Genomic DNA, 22565 nt, shown 5'->3' on the forward strand with positions numbered 1-22565 from the left:
CCGTCCCTAATTTAGCATTGTGAGACAAGAGGGAAGGCAGCTAGTCATCACCACCCACCGCCAACTCTTGGGCTACTCCTTTACCAACGAACAGTGGGACTGACCGTCACGTTATAACGCCCCCACGGTTGAAAGGGTGAGCATGTTTGGTGCGACGGGAATTCGAACCTGCAACCCTCGGATTACGAGTCGAACGCCTTAACGCGCTTAGCCATGCTGGGCCATTATAATACGTAACAATATACGTACAAATTCACACACACACATATATATTTATTATTGCCTACTTATTTTTTCACCGCATTAATTTTTTACCTGATTTTTAGCTGAAGTAACTGTCCGTTGGAAGTGTGAAATAAAAATTCGTTTGTAGCAAAAGATAGGAAGTTGTACTTATTTTTTTTCCTTAATGTAGTACATGTTTAAAGTACCATAAAAATATTTAAAGGTACTAATACATGCAAAAAAGAAAATATTTTCAAGAATCCTATCAGTATGAAACTGGATTTAGGAGTTCCATATCCATTTCCTCATGTCATTCAGTTTGAGGCTGATTGATCAAGAAATGTGGAAACGTAATCCGAGGGTCGCGTGTTCGAATCCCGGTCTTACCAAACATGCTCGCCCTTCAAGCCGTGGGGGGATTATAATGCGACGATCAATTCCACTATTCATTGGTAAAAGAGTAGCCCAAGAGTTGGCGGTGGGTAGTGATGACTAGCTGCCTTCCCTCTAGTCTTACACTGCTAAATTAGGGAAGGCTAGCACAGATAGCCCTAATGTCGCTTTGCGCGAAATAAAACAACAACAACAAAATACAACGACTTAATTGACTTACTAATTCTCTATTAAAACATGTCGATCTTTTCTTCTTCGAAACACTTTTTACTTTAGATGATACTTCAGAGGAATCCACACTATAACCCATGCGTTCATTGTGTGAAGCCAAATGTAATCTACGCGTTGATGGTTGGTGCTGTTTACTACCTGCTGTCGTTTTCATATTCGGTTCAAATTTAGTTAGTTATTAAAGCTAGCGTTAATGTCTTATATAAACAAACTTTTTTACTCGTTATCTAAGAACGTTTGGTAATTTTATTATACGACAGAACTTGTCACAGGCATAATATTTATAAAAGCTAATCCTAGGCACTTTTCGAAAGATATGTGTGCATAATAACAATGAGTCGTGAGGGCTGTGATTCCAGTGTCACAATATATGTTTTAAAATATTGGTTGAAATTGTAAAAGCTCTAGTATGTTATATAATTACATAAATTAAAATTAAATGCAGATTGTGTAAACCAGAAAAGTAAACATAGAAAAATTAATACAAACTGTGAGATAACGGCAAACCTACTGCGCATGCGTAACGGTGACATGGCAACAGGTATACGTTTTGAGTTCGTAAGAGGTTTGATTGAGATAAAAAAAAAAGAAGTTAAAAACGGTTAAAAAAGCAGCGTTCTTTCTACTATTACGGTGTTACTTATTAAACTAGGACTCTGGTTAACAAGTAGTAGTGTAATATATTTATCAGTTAGAAAAATGGCGTTTTGTGGCATGTCAATGATGAAATATTTGCTGTTTGCTTTTAATTTATTATTTGTAGTAAGTATTTTATGCTTTTCCAAACGTATTTATTATCATTTCTCAGTGTACAACTTTGTGTAATACTATTTATAGCAATACTATACATTTATGATATAGAAGTCCTACCCTAAGAAAGAGAAATGAACTGGTGCAGTCGTAATTGTAAAGGTCAGGATTTGGACAGTTACTTAATTAATTATATTATGACTAATCAGCAAATGTCCGTAGAAACAATTCAGTTGTAAGATTCCTAAGAAGAATGACGAATAAATAAATAGAAATATGTAATCAGTTGTAAATTGTATCATAACTAATATGCAATATCAGTGACGTAGGAAGTTGGGGTTGATTCCCCACATTCTAATCTGTTCCAATAGAAATACATCAGAATTACGGAAATTACTCTCAGTAAAAAACGTGAGAGGGCATAAAATTTAATTTAGAACTCACGAGCTTCTAGATCTCTAACTAAAGTTTTTCATGATTATTAATGGAAATAGGTGTGCCTAGGGCGCGCATTCTCTCGTTTCCTGCTTTTAATTTGCCTCCTACACCTCCTGTCATTATTATAATTATTGTCTTGTGGGTCATTTATAACTCTTTTTGTTGTCATTCCATCGAGGGGATTTTTCCCCTCTGTGTTTTTTGTTGTTGTTTTTTTTTTTTTGTAAATTAAGAAAACAGTTTTCGTTTCTATAATTTTTTTTCCTCAGAGTGATCGTTCTCCACATACGACTAACATTTTTTACTCACACTGATCGTTCAGTACATACGACTAATGATAGGAAGATTGACTGATCGATCAGAAATTTTGGAAACTTCAAACAGACTGCGTAATAGATAGGCATCTGATTATTAGTATATATAGATAGATAGATAGATTACGACTGTATTTTAGTTTAAGCTTCAGGTAAATTCTGTGTCATTTTATACTGAACAAATGAAAATTATGGTGGTGTGAAAACTTATAACCTCGCGACTCTAAGCCTTTTGTCTTCGTACCCATTAAATTGCTAATGTTAATGGTGATCAAGTAAGCAACAACAAGTGAGGTTTTTTTATGCTGTATTTCATCTAGATAAGCAGTAACCTTTTCAAAAAATGTGTAAGAAAAGATTTTCCCTTGGTGAAACCATTTTGACTAGCCAAATAAATTCTAAACTTTCTTAAATGACTTTGCAAGGCATATTTTATCAAACTTTCCTAAATTTTTTTCCATAACTGATGCAAGGCTAATGGGTCTATAATTACTGGGATAATTTTTATCACTCCCTAGAAAAGAGGAGTTACATTAGCTAACTTTCAACCATCTGGTATCTTCTCACTATTCAAATACGTATAACAAATAGTAGCAAGTGGCTCACATATTCAGTCTTTAATCTCTTTCATAACCGTTGGGAAAATATTTTCTGGCCCAAGAGCCTCATCATTCTTTAAACTTCCCAATTTTTTCTTAACCAGCTCAAAATTAATGTGACTCCCGTTAGTACAACGGTAAGTCTACGGCTTTACAACGTTGAAATCAGGGGTTCATTTCCTCTTGGTGGACTCGGCAGATAGCCCAATGTGAGTTTGTTATAACAAAATACACAGAGACAGAATGAATATAGTCATTTTCTTCGATATCGTTTCCATTTATCAATTGTTCAAGATGTGGAATATTTGTTTATTTTTGAATTTCGCACAAAGCTACTCGAGGGTTTGTTTGTTTGTTTTGAATTTCGCACAAAGCTACTCGAGGGCTATCTGTGCTAGTCGTCCCTAATTTAGTAGTGTAAGACTAGAGGGAAGGCAGCTAGTCATCACCACCCACCGCCAACTCTTGGCCTACTCTTTATCACTCTAGTCATCACCACCCACCGCCAACTCTTGGCCTACTCTTGGCCTACCAACGAATAGTGGGATTGACCTCACATTATAACGTCCCCACGGCTGAAAGGGCGAGCATGTTTGGCGCGACGGGAATGCGAACCCGCGACCCTCGGATTACGAGTCGCACGCCTTAACGTGCTTGGCCATGCCGGGCCGATGTGGAATACTGCTTAAATCTATGTTAGTAAAAACCAGAGAAAAATCAAAATTTGATAATCCAACCATCTCATAATCATCCGATACAAGCCTTCCTTTATCATCCTTCAAGGGTTCGATCTCCATTCTAACATTTTCTTCACCCTTAGCGTTTTCAGATAAATCCTTACTGTTAATATTAACATTTTCAGATAACCAATTCTCAAAGACCCTTTCGATGTCTTAATTTTCTGTTTAACGAACTTTCAATGATCTTCTAAACCTTCTAAATCTGCTATCATATCGGTCAATTTAAGTTTTGTAAACTCATTGTGCTTTCCTTAATTTTATTATGTATACTCTTGTAAGCGAATCTATTTTTTTTACTTGCAGGTACCTTTTTCTTTCATAAACAATATATTTACCTCGAATATTTAAAACTTTTTCACATCTGATCAATGTATCGAAATAATTCTTGTTGCATACTTTCAAATGTTGCCTTTAAAAAAAAATTGTAATCAAAATGCCATTATTTCTCATTTTCATATGCAACAAAACATTGCACCCAGATTTTACCCAGTGTCCACGCACTTGATCATTTCTATATTTTAAATTACCAATAAATCCAAAATAGCATTGTTTCTGATTTGACTGATTGGAAAAGAAAGTCATCTTGAACAATTTCTATTTTCGGCCTGAATTTCTTTAGTGTTTAGTATATTGCACTATATTAAAATAGTCATTCACTTATTTTTATGAACACGAGTTTAAACAATTTGAAGTGGTAAACTGCAAAATGCGAGGAAGCAGCAATGCTCTAGTACTATGGGTACCACTGGCACCGACGAAGTGGTCAGTTACTTGAGTTGTTAATGAGCTAATTCGCTACTGGTATATATGAATGAGTTAGAGCTACTATGTGGAAGTAGTCGCTGGTTGTCCAACTTTCTGGAAGATAGAAAATGTATAATTAATGTGGAGAGAACCTACTTGGAGTACTTTGTAGTTCCACAAGGATGGTAGTTATTTCGATACTTTTCATCTTGCATGTTAGTAACATACCAAATGACCCAAATGAAGGATTCGTATAAAAATTCGCAGATGATTTGCAATCTGGAAAAGTTCAGCAACAGCGGCAATAACAGCAACTAACATATGTTTGTTTGTTTTGGAATTTCGCACAAAGCTACTCGAGGGCTATCTGTGCTAGCCGTCCCTAATTTAGCAGTGTAAGACTAGAGGGAAAGCAGCTAGTCATCACCACCCACCGCCAACTCTTGGGCTACTCTTTTACCAACGAATAGTGGGATTGACCGTAACATTATAACGCCCCCACGGCTGGGAGGGCGAGTATGTTTGGCGCGACTCGGGTGCGAACCCGCGACCCTCAGATTACGAAGCGCACGCCTTAACGCGCTAGGCCATGCCAGGCCCACTAACATATGACCACAGCTAAACAGAATACAGCGGAAAATATATAATTAAAATAAACCTATCAAAAACTACTTTTATCTAGAAAATCATCCAAAATAACAAACAATCCCCCAATACAATGCCTATAGGAAACTTGCCTCCAGAATGCCATATTAGCAAAATTCATGGGGATAATATATAATTCCAAACTAAACTGGAAAAACATATATAATAGATGTACCACGCAGAGTATGGAAATACGCTAATTACGTCAAGACTCTGTCAGGTAAAACCAAAAGCACACCACCTATAAACGTTCTCAAAATCCACATAAGATATATCAGATCTTCAAACCAGTAGTGGAATATGCATGCACAGCCTGGTACAATATATCATAAAACACTGAATAAAATACACACTATTATAAACAAATTATTAATAACTGTTCCGTACAGAGTACTAAGACGTACATCATCCAAATTTCTAAGTGAATATCAAATATGCCTTACAAATCTCACAGGTTCCAACGTACGACAATAAAGTACTTCAAAAAAAAATTATCTTCCAACAGAAATAATGGAATATCTCATACATAATGGATAATATCAAAGTGTCTCACCTTATTAAACAACAACTTTAATTATAATAAATAAGCTACGTGTAGCTAAATGTTACAATATTCATTATATTAATATATTATGAGTGTACTTATCAATTGTACACTAATTAGTGTATTTGTAGACGTTTGCTATATGGTGATTATACGAATCTCTATTTATGCATCACTGTCTTGGTGTGTACAGTAAATAGTGATTAGTAAGTTAGTGTAAAGTGCGCGAGTGTTTAGAAAACCGTGAGTGTGCAGGCCTATAGCAGCGTGTAGTATTAAAGAAGTGTTCACCACGCAAAAATATTAAGTGTGTTACACATGGATATGACCTAGGAAAAGGGTCGGACAAAGTGTTTGCTAAAAAACTAACTTTGGCCCTCGTGTTGATACGTTATTTTAATATTTACATTAACTAAAACAAACAACTCTACAGTATACTAACACAGATTGATTGATAGTGGTTAAACCTTTTTAGAAACTGTTATTGTTAAAAAAATGCGCGTCACTTTGAGTTCTACTACCAACAAATTAGTTAATCATTAGAAACTGAACTATTTGAATAGGCCAGTGTTAAACGTATATATATATATATAAACTAATTAATTAATTTTGCATAATAAATTTTCGGCATAGCCTGTATTTAGGTATTACTGTATACTTCTCATGAACTTGAAAGTTGAACTGAAGTTAAGGAACAGAGAAATAAAATTCTGTGAATTTTAAATAGTGACAAGGTGTAATAAGTATTAAATTCAACGTGTGTGTGTAGAAGTAGGACATTTGAAGAGAATAATAATCTTTGCACGATTATATTTGAAACTAGCTACCTGTTGACTTAAAAGTTATGAGAGAACTGAAAGTTTAGTTTCTAATTTTCAGAAAAACGGTTTAGATGGGCATGAGATAAAACTTATCATTTCATATAGAAGCGACTCATTTTTAATAAATCAATAGAAAGTGGATAGTCAGTAACTTGCTGATTACTCATTAATTCACTTACTTTTGTATTTATATTGTTTTTTGCTTTCTAATTATTACACGTAGTTTCTAGATCTTGCATACTGATAAAATAATGATCTGCTCTCTTTAAAATATCAAAGATATAGCTTACAACAATATATATATATATGTAAGCTTACACATTTGGACCAAATGTCATCAAAATGTGTGACTTTGATTAAATTATTTGTTTGCTAATTTTCAGTTTAATTAGCATAGTGCCCATAGTAACTTAAAAATAATGGCTGTATAACTTTTTTAAATTTGCCTGTGACACACAACACATGGTTCATTTTTTTTATAAAATATTCATTGCATTCTTTGAGCAAATCAATTTTGGAACATACTTTATATCATGCCATTTTGCATGATAATACACAAAGTCAGATCTCATTCTAGATGTGATAATTTCACGTTAACCTGATAAAATGTAATAGGTTTTATAAATAACCTTTGCTGCATATGTATCCATATATACATAAAATAATTAAATTTTCTTGTCTCTTTTGGTAGGCCCGACATGGCCAACTGGCTGGGATGCTTGACTTGCAAGCTGGTGGTTGCAGGTTTAAATCCTTGCCCCACCAAATATGCTTGCTCTTACAGCCATGAGGGTGTTATAAAGTGATGGTCAATTCCACTATTTGGTAGAAGGTCATGATGACTAGCTGCCTTTCCTTTTTTGATATATGTGTTGAATTACATGTTCTTTATTTTACTACATTCTGTATCAGTGTATTTTTCTCCTTTTCCATAATCTTTTTAATATAGTTAATCTAATAATTTCATAATTCCTGTTGAAGCTATGCCAATATTTCCATTCCATACATTAGCATGGTTGTGAAGATTGCCTTTAACATTATCTTTTGAAGTTTGAAGTATGTTATCTTGGTAATTTCCTTTCTCTTATTCCTCATCTTATACTTAACAATAATTCCTGATTTCTGACTAGATAATTGATGAGTGTTGTTGTTCCAATATCACATTAAAGAATATTATATAACTTCATGGCAAGGAAATTTAACAGGTCCCTCAAAAGCCAGTGGGGGACATTTTTGTTAAAAGAAAACCCTACCAAATCTGGTTTTTCTTAATCTGAACTAATATTTTGTGGATGTGTGTTGGCTAAAAAGGAAGGCATTTCTCACACTCCTTAAGCATTGGGTTTAAGTGATTTGAAGTGGTGACTGAAATCTATCAGGGCATCACAAGCTTAACAATTAAGTACAAGAACCATGGAAGTCTCCAAATGACATGCAATTTATCCAAGATCCATTTATAACTGCCTTAGTAAATACTGTGCAGCAAGCCGAGTACAATATTATGCCTGTAGCTGCTTTCAGAGTGTTTCTGTTTTCTCACTATACTGCTGACTATCGTGACATTTTGACCTTCATTACTAAATTACAGCTGAAATTATTTGTATCTCAACTGAAAGCTAAACATAGAAAGGTTGTAGCAGGAACATGAAAGGTTGGCAGTTGTTTAATTAATGATGCTGGGAATGTGGCTTTATTGAGATTATATATCGAATCTACTTCCAGTGTGTAGACCGTAGTACCAGATAGCATGGAGAATGCTGTATTTTGTTTAAACATTTATCAATTAACAAACAAAATGTTTGTAAAGAGGGAAAAATAAAGCTCCAATCAGGGCAGAATTTGCTCTTCCTAGACAATCTTAATTTTATAAATAGTTGTTTGTAAATTGTATCCCGCTTTGTTGTTGGAAAAACAGTTCTGGTTTCCTTTACAAGTTATGTATAATATTATATCAACTTTATCTTTTAGATTTCTGGCATTGGTCTTATAATTGCCGGAGCACTGTCATTAAAAAACATCACAAAATATTCAGATTTCATGGAAGATGAGAACACAGCTTCATCTACCCTGCTTATTACGGTTGGTTCCATTATTTTTATCCTTGCTTTCCTAGGATGTTATGGTGCCTGGAAAGAGAGCTATTGGATGCTTATAACAGTGAGTGTAATACTTGCAATGTTAACTGTAGCTATAGAGTGCGAAGATAATGCACGTTCTTGTGATTAGAAGTTTCTTGTAAATTTTCTGACCAGTTAATATCTTAAAAATTGAAGAAAGGGATTTTTATAACCATATAAAACATATTTCAAAATACCAATTGAAACAAGATAGATGCAGTTTGCCTCAGTCTAGTCCAAACAAGTGTTATCCATAAAGTTATCAAAATATATTTTCAAAAACTGGTATAACCCAGACATGCAAGTTCAAACAGATGATTTTGAAAAATTATTTTTTTAGAATTTTGTGTGGAAAGTTCCCACATTGAAAAGTTAAGAGAGTTAAACACAAGGTTTCAATGTATTTACAACATAACTGATTAAAAGGTTCCAAGAAATGGTAGTGTGCCAAAGTTGTACCATATAGTTGAAATAGTCTGAGTAATTATTTGTCACAATTATGAAATTATTATTATTGAGTTTAGTTGACGAGATTTTCCACTTTAAACGTGTTTGCCATCAAATTTGTTATTGGGTTTATGCAAATCTGTACATGTAGTTTCATGAATTTTGTGTATCATTAATTTTTGTAACATTATTTTAATTATTTAGTTATTCCATGTCTGCAGTAAATATTTACTGTAATAGCTAGGTCAGATACTTATTACAAAAGTATTTAATAATCAGTTGTAAAACCACACATTGTAGACAGTATATTTACTTCATATTGGTGTATTAATGTTAAAACATTTTGTCTTTCACATTTTAAGTTATCCAGGAAAATTTTTCCAATAACATAATATTCTGCCATGAATAACTTTGTATTTTAATTTAGTTTAGCATAGAGAATACTAGTGAACTTCTTTTACAAAATAAACCTTATAATTTTGGTTAAATAGTTCAAGTTACTATCAGAGTATTTATATAGACACACACATCTTATAACTGCATATTTCTATACAACTTCTCTCTAAGAAAATTAATGACACAAGAGTTTAACTCTTCACTTGGAAATGTTTTATTCTATACACTTAATTTTAAATTGTCACAGTGCATGAACAAATATTAATATTTAAATATTGGTTCCTCTTTCGTTTAATGTACTTTGTAAAATTCAAAGAATACCCTTTAAATTATGGTCTGAAATACGTTTTTTGCTGCTACTTAAAAATGTAATGGTAATTGTCATGGGCTGAATGAAATGGTTAAGAGAGCTTGTTGGGATTTATTTATGGTTATCATTGTGACTTAGTCTTATGTACTGTGAAGTTTATTTGTGTGAGAATTTGTTGACATGCAGTCTCAAACTATGATGTTTAACCATACATAAATTTCCTTTCTTGTGTTTAGCAGCCACACTATAGTTAGATTGTTTTGGTAATTCTTTTGGTATATTTAATTTTCTGTACTATATATATATATATGGTGTGTGTGTGTGTATATATATATATATATATATCTTTAATGTACTAGATTATCTTGAAATGGAATCTTTTCTTGACAGTTGATTGTTTGATAAAGTTTTCACTCTTTCCCTGTCTCAAGCATGATAAGTTTATCATAGTGCGAGATGAAGTGGTGTTGTTTGTTTAAAGTAGGTAATTGAAAGTGGAAGTACATGAAACACGTATGTGAATTACAAAAGTGGAAGTACATGAAACACGTATGTGAATTACAAAAGTGGAAGTACATGAAACACGTATGTGAATTACAAAAGTGGAAGTACATATGTGAATTACAAAAGTGGAAGTACATGAAACACGTATGTGAATTACAAAAGTGGAAGTACATGAAACACGTATGTGAATTACAAAAGTGGAAGTACATGAAACACGTATGTGAATTACAAAAGTGGAAGTACATGAAACACGTATGTGAATTACAAAAGTGGAAGTACATGAAACACGTATGTGAATTACAAAAGTGGAAGTACATGAAACACGTATGTGAATTACAATTTCCAATCTTATATTATAAAGGTACATTTTCATGTGATTTTGAGTTAATGAAAATTGGGATCTAAACAAAAAAGGGAATCATTTCAGTTCCTTCTTAAGTGCAAAAATTAAAAATTGTGAAAATAATTTTTTTAGTTATTTTTATTTAACAAGATTTTGAATAATTTGTTTGAAATTAAGAAATGTTACACAGCAGAAAAAAGATACAAAAATACAAAAATTAATTTTTATAAAATGGAAATGTATGGGTTTTTAATGTGGCTAAACCTCTCCTTAGTTTGCCCATATTAATATCTCTAGATGTTTAATTTTATATATATATAAATATAAATTATTGCTAGTTATTTAGTATTCATTCTTTTATTGTGGAATGCAAAAATGTTTTTAGCAATTTTAGTCTTAGAAACGTCATTTCTCTGTTTGTCAAGCTAATGTTCAAAGTTAATAAAATTCTTTTAGAAATAAATGTACTTGGAATTTGTTTTTTAATTTGGTTTTCACATACCTAAAATATGACCTTGAGTTGAAATTTCTAGTACTTGATATGATATTAATTTAAATTATTTGTTCTTAAAATTTTGAGGTTTCTTATTTAAGTTCTTGAAACCTGCCTTGATCTGTCCTATATTGAAATTATAAGATATTAAAATGATAAGGTGTTTTTCTCTTCACATCTACTAGCTTTAAACCTATTTCATATTTAGTTTTTTATGCATTGTGAAGCTAAAAGTAACATTTATGATTTAAAGTGACTTGTACATTTAGCTTCACAAATAGCAAAATATAGCAATTAATGCAAATTTATTAGTTATACAGCATGAACTATGGGATGCTATATTTATAAATTTACACAATTCTTTATCTAGTAACATCTACTAGTACTGTATGAAAGAAACAATAGCATTATTGTTTTCATTATTTGTCTACATTGTCTATCATACACTGCATATGTATGCTTTACTTTTGTTTTAAAACTGGTCTTTAATACAAAATACAACTATTTGTGTAAAAATTAGAAAATGTTACCTTATAAAGAAGGATGCAATCAATTAGTTGTCAATGTATTGTTTAATCAAACACTTTATTATCATTTATTATTAATTTAATACCTAATTTGGTTGGGTAATTTTCCTTTAACAAAAGTTGCCTGAACTCTGTACAGTATAGTCTTTCCAATATAATAAAATGTAAAAGTCTGAATATAGTTTATTCATCAAGGTAACTGGCAGAGGATTACAGTGTGTTAGTGAATGTTTTTTTTAAATTTATTTCTAAAATGCCCAATCAGGTTGAAGTTTTGTATTTCTTCTGGCTACAAAAATCACCATTATACTCTTTAAATGTCAGACTAATTTTACAAAAAGAGTAAATATTTTTAACATGCATATATGTCATGTTAAAAACATCACTAATTAATCAGAGCAACTCCAGTATCATGGGACTGAACATAATTGTAAATTACATCCAGGTACACTGTAATTTATTTGCCCTTTCTAAACAATTGAACTGCTCCCTTAAAAACATTTTCCTCAACAATATATCACCTTAGACTACTGATTCTATTAGAATGATCAAACAAAAATCAAGTGGTTGACATGTACATGGATTCTATCTTATCTTGCTACACCTAGTGTGACAAAAAGTGAAATATAGCTTTCAAAGTCATATCATGGATATTTTGTGTTAATAAGTGCCTATGAGTTGTGCTTTTCTGTTGAAATCTAAGATAAACTATTTGTGGACTACTTTTTGTAATGTTTTATATGACATATATAGAAATAGTCAAATTTTGACCACTTGAGTTGCAATTAGTCAACTATGATATTACTATGCATGCTACTCTGAGAGCATATTTACAGATAACATTTGTGCTAGTTAAAGTAAAGTTTCTGTTTTCAATGTGTGTCTACTTCAAAACTCCATCTTAAGTGTTTCGAGTGATGAATAAAATTAGTTGTTCATTTTAGTGCTTGTGATTGGCCAGTTTTGTATATATATTCTTGTACATGTAGTCGTGTGTAAACCATTTTTGTGAGAAGTGAACCCTTAAACTTACCTTGTTTTCAAGTATGTTAATTAAATTTGTATAACATCCCCTATTATTCCTAAACCTTCTATTCAGTTATGTATTTTTTTAATAGTTTGCAGTTTTACTTACCATCATATTTGCTTTGGAGCTAGCAGCTGGTATAGCAGCCTATGTGTACAGGAAAGAGGTAAGTAGAAATCTGTCTTTAAAAAAAAAGGAAACATTTATGTTATATTGCATTAGTTGAGAACTTGTTTGTGATATTGAATGTGTTCAGAGACAAATTGATCCCAACACAGGGTGACCAGTTACGTGAGTTGGACTGCTCGGCTGTAATATAAATTCGAAATTTTAATGTCTTTCCATTAATGCAGGAACTTCTGATCTGGTTCTCAGTGATAGGATAACTTGAAATTTAATGTTATTCAGATTTTGTAAGTGGGATTTTCTTTTTCTATTTGGTCTAAATATTTAGAATCTTTTGTAAAAAAGTACTTTCTTTATACCTTAATAAAAACATACAGAAGAACTGTACTTAGAAACATAAAAGCGATGAACTGAATTATTGAATGTTGACTCCTCTGCTTCTGAACAACAACATGAAATAGCCTGTATTATTGTGTACTGATAATTGTTTTTTTTTGTAAAGTGCTACATTAGTATAAGTAATTAGATTATTCAGTTATTTGCTCTACATTTGTAGTAAAAGCAAGAAAATTCTTTACACATTTTTCGTGAATATAATTAAATATGTTCTTTTGATAACTATTTTGGATAATTTTTCAACTATCTAAATGATAGCATGTTATTAGAAGCAAACAGTCGGAAATGTAGCTGTGGAGAAAAAATTTTGTTTTATATAGTGTGTGTTATTCAAAGCTGTAACTTGTCATAAAATAATACTTAACCAGTGAGTAAACTAAAAAACACAAACTGTGTCTAATGGTGTTTCTAGTTACTCATAATAAGTACCATACAGAGCTGTACATTTATAGTTTAAAGAATCAATGAATATAATTATTCACAATTTAAGTAATAGGAATAGACAATTACCAGAGAAGCTTCATTTAAAGTCTCTTCAAAGCCTTTCTTGAGTTTATAATGCAGGTTTTACAACGTTATTATATTCACATGTGGTTGTACTTGAAAGCTAGAATTTGTTGCATCTCAGATAGTTACCTCCAATGTGTAAGGTTTTTCTTTCAGTTGTTTCTGAGAGAACAAATTCATAAAACGTATTTACTGTGCATGTAGATTAATAGTTTATGTAAGATAGTAGCTTTCTGTCTATAAAGATTTCTAATGAAAATTAATCGTAGGTGTAAGGATATAACTGATCTTATAATATCTATTTTCTCTTAATAAATGAAAACCAAATTAAGATATATTGTTTCTTCTTTTTTGTATTCTTCCATTATACACAATAATGTATAGATTCAAATGAGTAAAGTATAATATGCAATATTTATAGTGCAATACAACTGTTGTAATTTTTGTTTTGTAGTTTGTGAAGGTGTAGATTTTATCAAATGCGAGATAAATTCTTTTGATCTCCTTATCTCATTTGTATTGTACGTTTGTTTTTATTTGTATTAGAAACAATGTGATAAGAACACAAACTTCACACTTTCCCTTAAAGTTAAATAAAACTCTATTTCTACTTTGATAAAGACGTGCATTTGTGGTATTATTTATACTTTTAAATCGGGTATGCCAATGCCCAGTTTATATGTTTGTAAATATGAAATTTAATCACTGATTTATGTCATATTATAACAAAAATTACTTAAAATAGAAAATGGACTCTTTTTCTTTTATCAGGTAGTGAAAACATTCGAGGAAATCATGCAGAATGACCTAAACACCAATGAAACTAAAAGTGGTTGGGATAAGATTCAGCTAGATGTATGAATTCAAATTTTTTGTGTTTGTAATCCATTGTTGTTATTAGCACACTAATTGTGATACACTAAAGAATAATGTAATGTAGAGTACATAAAGCATGAATAGAATAGAAGTTTAACTCTTATACAGGCTTTATATCATGTATTATTTTTTTGAACTTGAAGTATATTTTCTCTCACCAGGTTAGCTTGGTTTACTATGGGAGTCATTTTTGCATACAGTTGACTCAGACAATGATTAAGTAACTTACTGAAAAAACAGTATACTGCATCTGTCTTAAATTAACCAGCTGAAACATGCTTTTCACATATTGTTATCTGAGAAATTAATGTTCTTAATGTCAGTAGAAGGAAATGTATTACCATTGTAGTTGTGTATACTGGATATCTCACATTTTTTTGCAGTACATATAAATTTGATGTCTTAAAAAAAACCTTTTTTCACGTTCTAATATGGAATATCATAAATCCTGTTGATCCTGTGCTAAATCAACCATTAACAGAAACCATTTATGGAATGTTTTTTTAATTCAGTTTTTGCCAGAGATGGTTACAGGATCAAAATAGGTCAATACTTGCAACAACTGTTGGATTGCAAAAATGTTCCAGTATCAGTAAGACTATGAGCTTATATGGAGACAAACAAAAATAAAGCAGCAATGAATGAATTGTTGAACTGTTGGAAGCATTATACAAAACTTGGAACAGTATCTCAACAGTACATTAATACTTATGATGGCATAAAAACAGTGTTTGTTTAAATCATATACAGAATACTAGTTCATTCCTCAACTTATCTGCTAATCTCTCTTATTTCCCATGGCAATGTATTGATCACTTATTTGCAGTGATTCATTGTATGTGATTTCTATTTGTGTGTCACCTGGGAATTTTCTTAACTTCACAATACTGTGTATAATATCATGAATCTGTGTCTTTATTGGTGCTAACTCACAGACACTTCCAGTTTAATCTATAAAACAAGAACTGGAAATTAGTAAAACTTACTACAGTTATTACATTTTAATGTTAATATATACTTCATAATGGCCCTTTTGTAATTATGGACACTAAATTCTGTTAAGGAACATTGTATTTTGTTCTTTCCTGCTAAATAATTTAAAATTATTGAAATGCAACATTAAATAGAAGCTAACACATTGAAAAACATTAAATTTGCTGTTGAAATCATTGCATTAGGAAATAAAAGTAATGCCTGAAGTGAGAAGAAAAGCTTATTCTTACCATATAATTGTCATGTAGTTACTTTTGAGTATATTTTGAAATTTTAAATGAGAGAAAACAATGAAAAATCACATTTTCCATTTTATTCTTTGTAGTAAGATGTACGTAATCCTTTAATTTTTTATTAGTTCCTGTGCATGTAAGTTACATAAATAATTCCAGCATTAAAAGACATAATTCATTTGAATTTTCAACTGAAAATTTAATCCTGCTTCAAGTAAAATATGATAACTTTTTTCTTTTATATTGGTTACAAATTTTGTTTCTCTGTAGCTGAAATGTTGTGGTGCTGTGAATGTTTCTGACTGGAGTAACATTTATAAATATCATAATGGAAGTCTTCCATCTAGTTGTTGTGATACCATAGTTGAGGACTGCAATACTGCAAATAATAATTGGCATAAACAAGTAAGTATGCAAGATAAGTAGTAATTATCCTATTTTAATGTAAGTTAAAACCAACCATTATTGGTTGCCTATCCGTATCTGGAATGGCCATCCCAAAAGACTACTTTAGCCTTCTTCTGACAAGTGGGAGAAGGGTCATTAAGATCCTGTTTTGTTTTTCACATTCAAATCAGAAATCTGGGATAAAAAGTTACTTTATAATTTATTTTCATCCTCCCTGTTTTAAAAAGATTTAGGATAAACTATAAATTATTTCTATTGGTATAATATTTCATCTTTAATACCTTCAGGACTAGTTTATTTGATGGAGTCTTATATTTCATCTTTAATACCTTCAGGACTAGTTTATTTGATGGAGTCTAATATTTCATCTTTAATACCTTTAGGACTAGTTTATTTGATGGAGTCTAATATTTCATCTTTAATACCTTCAGGACTACTTTATTTGATGGAGTCTAATATTTCATCTTTAATACCTTCAGGACTAGTTTATTTGATAGAGTCTAATATTTCATCTTTAATACCTTCAGGACTACTTTATTTGATGGAGTCTAATATTTCATCTTTAATACCTTCAGGACTAGTTTATTTGATGGAGTCTAATATTTCATCTTTAATACCTTCAGGACTACTTTATTTGATGGAGTCTAATATTTCATCTTTAATACCTTCAGGACTACTTTATTTGATGGAGTCTAATATTTCATCTTTAATACCTTCAGGACTACTTTATTTGATGGAGTCTAATATTTCATCTTTAATACCTTCAGGACTAGTTTATTTGATGGAGTCTAATATTTCATCTTTAATACCTTCAGGACTAGTTTATTTGATGGAGTCTAATATTTCATCTTTAATACCTTCAGGACTACTTTATTTGATGGAGTCTAATATTTCATCTTTAATACCTTCAGGACTACTTTATTTGATGGAGTCTAATATTTCATCTTTAATACCTTCAGGACTACTTTATTTGATGGAGTCTAATATTTCATCTTTAACACCTTCAGGACTAGTTTATATGATGGAGTCTAATATTTCATCTTTAATACCTTCAGGACTACTTTATTTGATGGAGCGACCTCTTCCACTGTGGTTGAAGAAATTACCCATAGCCGTAGTTTCTGTTATTATAAACGTTCAGTTACACATATTATATGTTTTTCATGCTAGGCAGCTCCAGACGATTACCCTAACAGCATGAGACCAAATGACTACAATTAACAATCAGTTTAGATTCAAAATGTCCTTAATAACTTAAACATTTCAAAGGAAATATTTTAAAATGTTGAACTTTTACTTTTCTGCTTTAACTTGAACACTATTATGAAAAATGAGTGGCTGAGGCTTACATCCAATTAGAAACACAAAACTACACACTGGCATCCTAGAATATATAAAATGTAAACCTCCAACTCTGTCAGGCTACTGAGATACGGATATATGTGAGACACCCATCTGAGAAACTCCCTTTGTTACCATAGGTTTGAATGCATTTGTCTATACCGCATATTTTATAGAAATGTTTGCACCACCATAAAAGGTAATTTTTTAGGTAATACAATTTTATTGTATTCATTTCTTTTTAGGAGACAGATATAAACAGTTTAGTTCAGCTTCAAGAAGCTAACTGAATTTTTTTAAACTTTGTATATATTAGTTCGAAAGTCAATTATAGTAGGTTTTGTTCACTGTTCTAGGGCTTAATATTGTATATATATATATATATATATATTAATAAAATTATGTTATAAAATGCATGCTTGGAAGATACACGAATTCTTATTTAAATAAGTAACTTAGTGAAAAAAAAAAAAGTGAGGCCTAGCAGAATTACAGTTTGTACTCACAAAGATCAGGCATTGCAAGCAATAAAACCTATTAACAACATACTGTTTAATTTATTGTTTCGATGAGAGGATTACTGCTGATGTGGATTCTAGTAACTAATAAAACTTGGAATTAAATAAAACAGTTGAAACTGTGAAGGTAAGAATACCACAAAATGATCACTTAAAAGGAGGACAAAAACAGTATTTCTCATTTATTTTATGGTTTTGAACGTTTTACTATACATTTATTTTGTTACTATTAGAGTCAAAAAAATAGCATAAAAAATTAAGTTATACCAAATATTTGCAAAAAAAAATGTACATTTTACAATTTCCAAAGGCTAGTCAGTCTGACTCGAACTCTGACTAGTCTTAGCACAAGGTGATTTTCATGTAAAGATTTACTTTTTTTTTTTTAAATTCCAGAATCACTGCATGTTGTAACAAACTATTACATACTATTTATTCTTAAAACCAAAGTTAATATAATTATCAAAATGTGGTTTCATTTAATTTTATCACCCTACACTTGTGAAAGAAGTGAATTTTGAGAACTTAATGGAATATTTCCTTTTGAAATCAAATTATAACTTGCATGGTATTAAAATTTGAATTATAAATGTAAGTTTTGATAGCAAGTTTATTGACATCATTAATAGCCATTTATTTAATTAACTTTTAAATGTAGCTCCATAAAATGTCATGACATGCACTTTGATACATCTGTGCATGTAGGGTTAGTAGTAACAAATCAACAAACAATTAAGTCTAAAATATCAGAGAATATCTTATCTAAGTATAGGTGTAGATGAAAAACTTTTTTTTTATTAAATTTTTTACATTTGTAAATTATGAAGATTTCTTCAGAACAGAGGTAAAGAACTATAATAATAGATTTTTGGTTTTGTTTGTCTATAGAAAAGGTTCTGAAATGATGGATGTGATCCATTGCACTGTATGTCTCATCTTGTTGAATAACAGTGTTATTTTCTAGGGATGTATTGAAGCTCTGGAAAACTTTCTTCAAGATAAAATATATATCGTGGGAAGTGTTGGAGTTGGGATGGCTTTTATTCAGGTCAGTTAGGCACATTATGCAACTTATTTTCAAATAACACCTCAAAGGTAGCTTTGTCATGTTTAAATAAGTTACTTAATGACTTGAAGAAGTTACTGCTGATGTAACTTTGACATCAAATTAATTGGTGTAGATGAAAACATGTTTTCATTAAATTTTTTACATTTGTGAATTGTGAATTATCTTCATAATTCACAAATGTAAAATCACAAAAGTTCTTAATCATTTTTGAACAGTGATTAATGGAAAAGGATGTTTTCCATATCTGTTTAACCTCCATAGAAAGCTTATGATGTTTAGTTAATACAGTTTATTTTACTAATGAGAAAATACTTCAACTACTTGCTTGAAAATTGTCTGAAAGTTCATCAAATTAGTTTAACATTTTATAGGCTGTTTTGTTATAAAATAGCTAGAAGTCATCATAGTAGCCTGTTAAGTACATTTACACAAGCTTAGAAACTTTATTTATGTTTTAAAGTTCTTGACCTGGCAACTGTTAAAAATATTTTATTATGATGGAAAGGTAACATGCTTTATAAAACTGAGGTTGTTATAGTTTCAAGTTAATTCTGATATAGACAGTTAAATCTGGCAGATAAATAAACTTCCAACCAGAGATTTCTAGTTATTATAATTCAAGATTAAAGTTTATTTCTTAATTTTTCTCTTTCGAAGTTTGTCTGAATAAAACTTTCCTTTTTATGTTTACAGCTCCTTGGAATCACCTTTGCATGTTGCTTGGCATGCAATCAAAATAAAAGTTAAATCTATTATTTGCTTTTATTAAGACATGATTTTACATGAAAAAAGTCATCTTAAGCTTAAATCATTCATAGATGTTTTTTTGTAATTAAAGTTTTTTATATACATTTTTAGGTCATGGAATATTTAAATTTTTAAAGTAAAAATAATTACATAGGAACTAAAAGTATTAATTTTTTTTAAAGGTTCTAATGAATTTGTTTGTACAAGACCACAGCTAGTTACCTTATATCATCACTGTAAAATATTAAACATTTGAAGTTCAGACAAAGCTGACATAAGGAAACTAAGTTGTAAATAAAACCTGATTTGAATTTCATTAAGAGAACAAGAAAATACTTTTGAAACATAACCAGTAATTAGTACAAACAACTTGTTCAGTCATTCTACTCAGTAAATTATTTAAAAAAACATCACAAGAAAATTAAGTAATCTGAACAGATAATCTGCTTATTTCATGATTTAATCATTGCAAAGGTAGTGTTGTATAAAATAGTTTGGTATGGTCACAATGAAGTTAATATAGCAGTGGTAAGTAACTATCATAGTTTCATAAACTTACAACAAAGTTTTCAGTTTAGTTTCTAGAATAAATAATTCTGATAAAGTTTATTTAATTTCTCAAAAATAATATGAGGTTAAAGATTTTATGAATAGATTTAATTATTTGTGTTGACAAATCACCAGAGATTCTCTTCTCAAGGATTTTTCTCCATATCTTGCACATTGATTAAGCACATGTTCATGTGTATAAATATATATACATTTTCAATAAAGTGGCCTATGTTTCTTGAATAAAAAACTTCACAGCACAGTGTGTTAATATATATACAGTATATTTACTAGTAAGTTTTACTGTATTGAAAAGTGATGTTTTCTTATCACAGATTTTGGTTATTTATTTTGTTACTTGTTTCAGAAACTTGTAATGAATAATTCAAAATTCTTCTCAATAAAACATAATAATTGTAATTCAGAATAATTTTTTTAAATAAATTGTGTTATTTACAAATTTTTAAGTTTCAACATTGAGATTTACCTGACTTTCTAAAGAACCTATCAATATTATTTTTTCATTTGGCAAAGATTTAGGTAATTTTTTCTTTTAGTAGCCAGTTAAACTTTCTAATAAGTTTTCCACATATTTCAATTGTTCTTTATTCAAATATGCATAATGCGAGATATCAAGAATATAATCTACATTATTGAGAAAAATGTGTATCTTTGGGGTGGCACAGCCTCTTGTATCACTAAAGAAATACCTGTCATTTTTTGCAGGCCTTATGGCTTAGTATTTGGTGATTGTGTTCCAATCAGACCACTGAGTCTAGATAATTAGATGAAAGGCCTTGTTGGCACTAGATATGGCTGATGCAGTGTGATTGATACACCATATTTTACATTTCTTTCACTTTTAAGTTCTTGTTTTGTTTGTTTTTCATATAGCAAAGCCACAACGGGCTATCTGCTTAACCCACTGAGAGGAATCGAACCCCTGTTTAAGTTCTTGAATTAGTACTTTCAGTATAATAACTGAGGTAATGAGTGTAAAGTCAAAACAGTTTTTAGGTGTATAATTACTTAACAGATTTTGATGTTGGATCTCTTTATAGTAATATTCGTGTACAAGTAACAACTGGTTTTCCTAATGCAGTAGTATGCTATAGGATTATAGTATTTCATCCTTTAATTTATATATTTTGATATTAAGAATTTCTGTTTTCATATCTTCTACTCACAGTCAAGTTGATGAGGACAGTGTATAATATAAAGCCCGCACTTATTGTGGTCGTTTTATTTGTTACTGAACTATGGAAAGAGGATTGTTTGAGTTTAAACTGTTTTATTTCAGATGTTATGAACTTTGATGTCTACAAGTTTAAAATTGTTATAATCCAACTTTTTTAATGTTTATTTCCTCTACAGTTTTGTTCCTGTTACCTGTAAGGTTAACTTAATGGTTTTAGTGAACTATGCTTACAATATATTAAACAGTCTCATGATAATAAAGACTAAAAATTCAAAATTATTTTAATACATAAATACCCAATATTTTGCTTTCCACCTTTTTCAAGTATTAATGTACTGAGTTGTATTTACAATTCAAATAATAAACTATTGTACAACAAACAAATACTGCATGAGATGATTAAAAGAGAAAAACGTATATACAAACATGTGTGAAGAAGGTTTGTAAAATTAAATGTTTATACTTAATAAAATATATATTATTTCAATATAATTACATTTAGTCAAAATGAAACAAATAACCTTATACTAAAAAATCAGCCTATGTAAGAAAGTAATGGTCAAATATTAATTGATAAAATTAAAAAGAAACTGTTAAATAAGTCAAGGAACAAAATAACAAAACTGTTAAGTTGCTTGTCTTTTAGAGCTGCCATCAAAGTAAGCCACCCAATTGTAAACATTCTTGGTTAATACAAAATACAAGAGCAGCCAACTCCAAAATTAGATGGGAGGAGGGTTATATATAAAAGTTACATAGGTTAACGTCTATTATAATTCATATAACTTTTCTCCTTAATCAGGAGAGCTTTCTATATTTTCTATGTAGAACATTCCACATTTCATTAAAGCTTGGGGGTTTAAATGGATGCCTTGTCAGAATTCCATCAGACTGTATAAAATGTCTTTTTCAATATATCATTCACATCAATACCCTTTGATGGACAATAAAGGATTAAGCTGGCAACAAATAATATCACTTTAACAGCATCAGAGC

General features: G+C 30.5%; 1 protein-coding gene across 1 annotated transcript; it reads left to right on the top strand.

Moving 5' to 3' along the window:
- The first annotated feature begins 1452 nt into the window (after positions 1 to 1452).
- Positions 1453 to 21953, top strand: LOC143244186 (CD63 antigen-like). Its single transcript, XM_076488421.1, has 7 exons — positions 1453 to 1611; positions 8413 to 8601; positions 12700 to 12774; positions 14409 to 14492; positions 16010 to 16144; positions 18971 to 19054; positions 19769 to 21953. The coding sequence occupies exons 1-7, from the start codon at positions 1549 to 1551 to the stop codon at positions 19820 to 19822; spliced, it is 684 nt and encodes a 227-aa protein (XP_076344536.1). The 5' UTR covers positions 1453 to 1548; the 3' UTR covers positions 19823 to 21953.
- Positions 21954 to 22565: the final 612 nt, after the last annotated feature.

This window comes from Tachypleus tridentatus, chromosome 1 (assembly GCF_004210375.1).
Source record: "Tachypleus tridentatus isolate NWPU-2018 chromosome 1, ASM421037v1, whole genome shotgun sequence".
In the NCBI taxonomy this organism is placed as follows: Eukaryota; Metazoa; Arthropoda; class Merostomata; order Xiphosura; family Limulidae; genus Tachypleus; species Tachypleus tridentatus.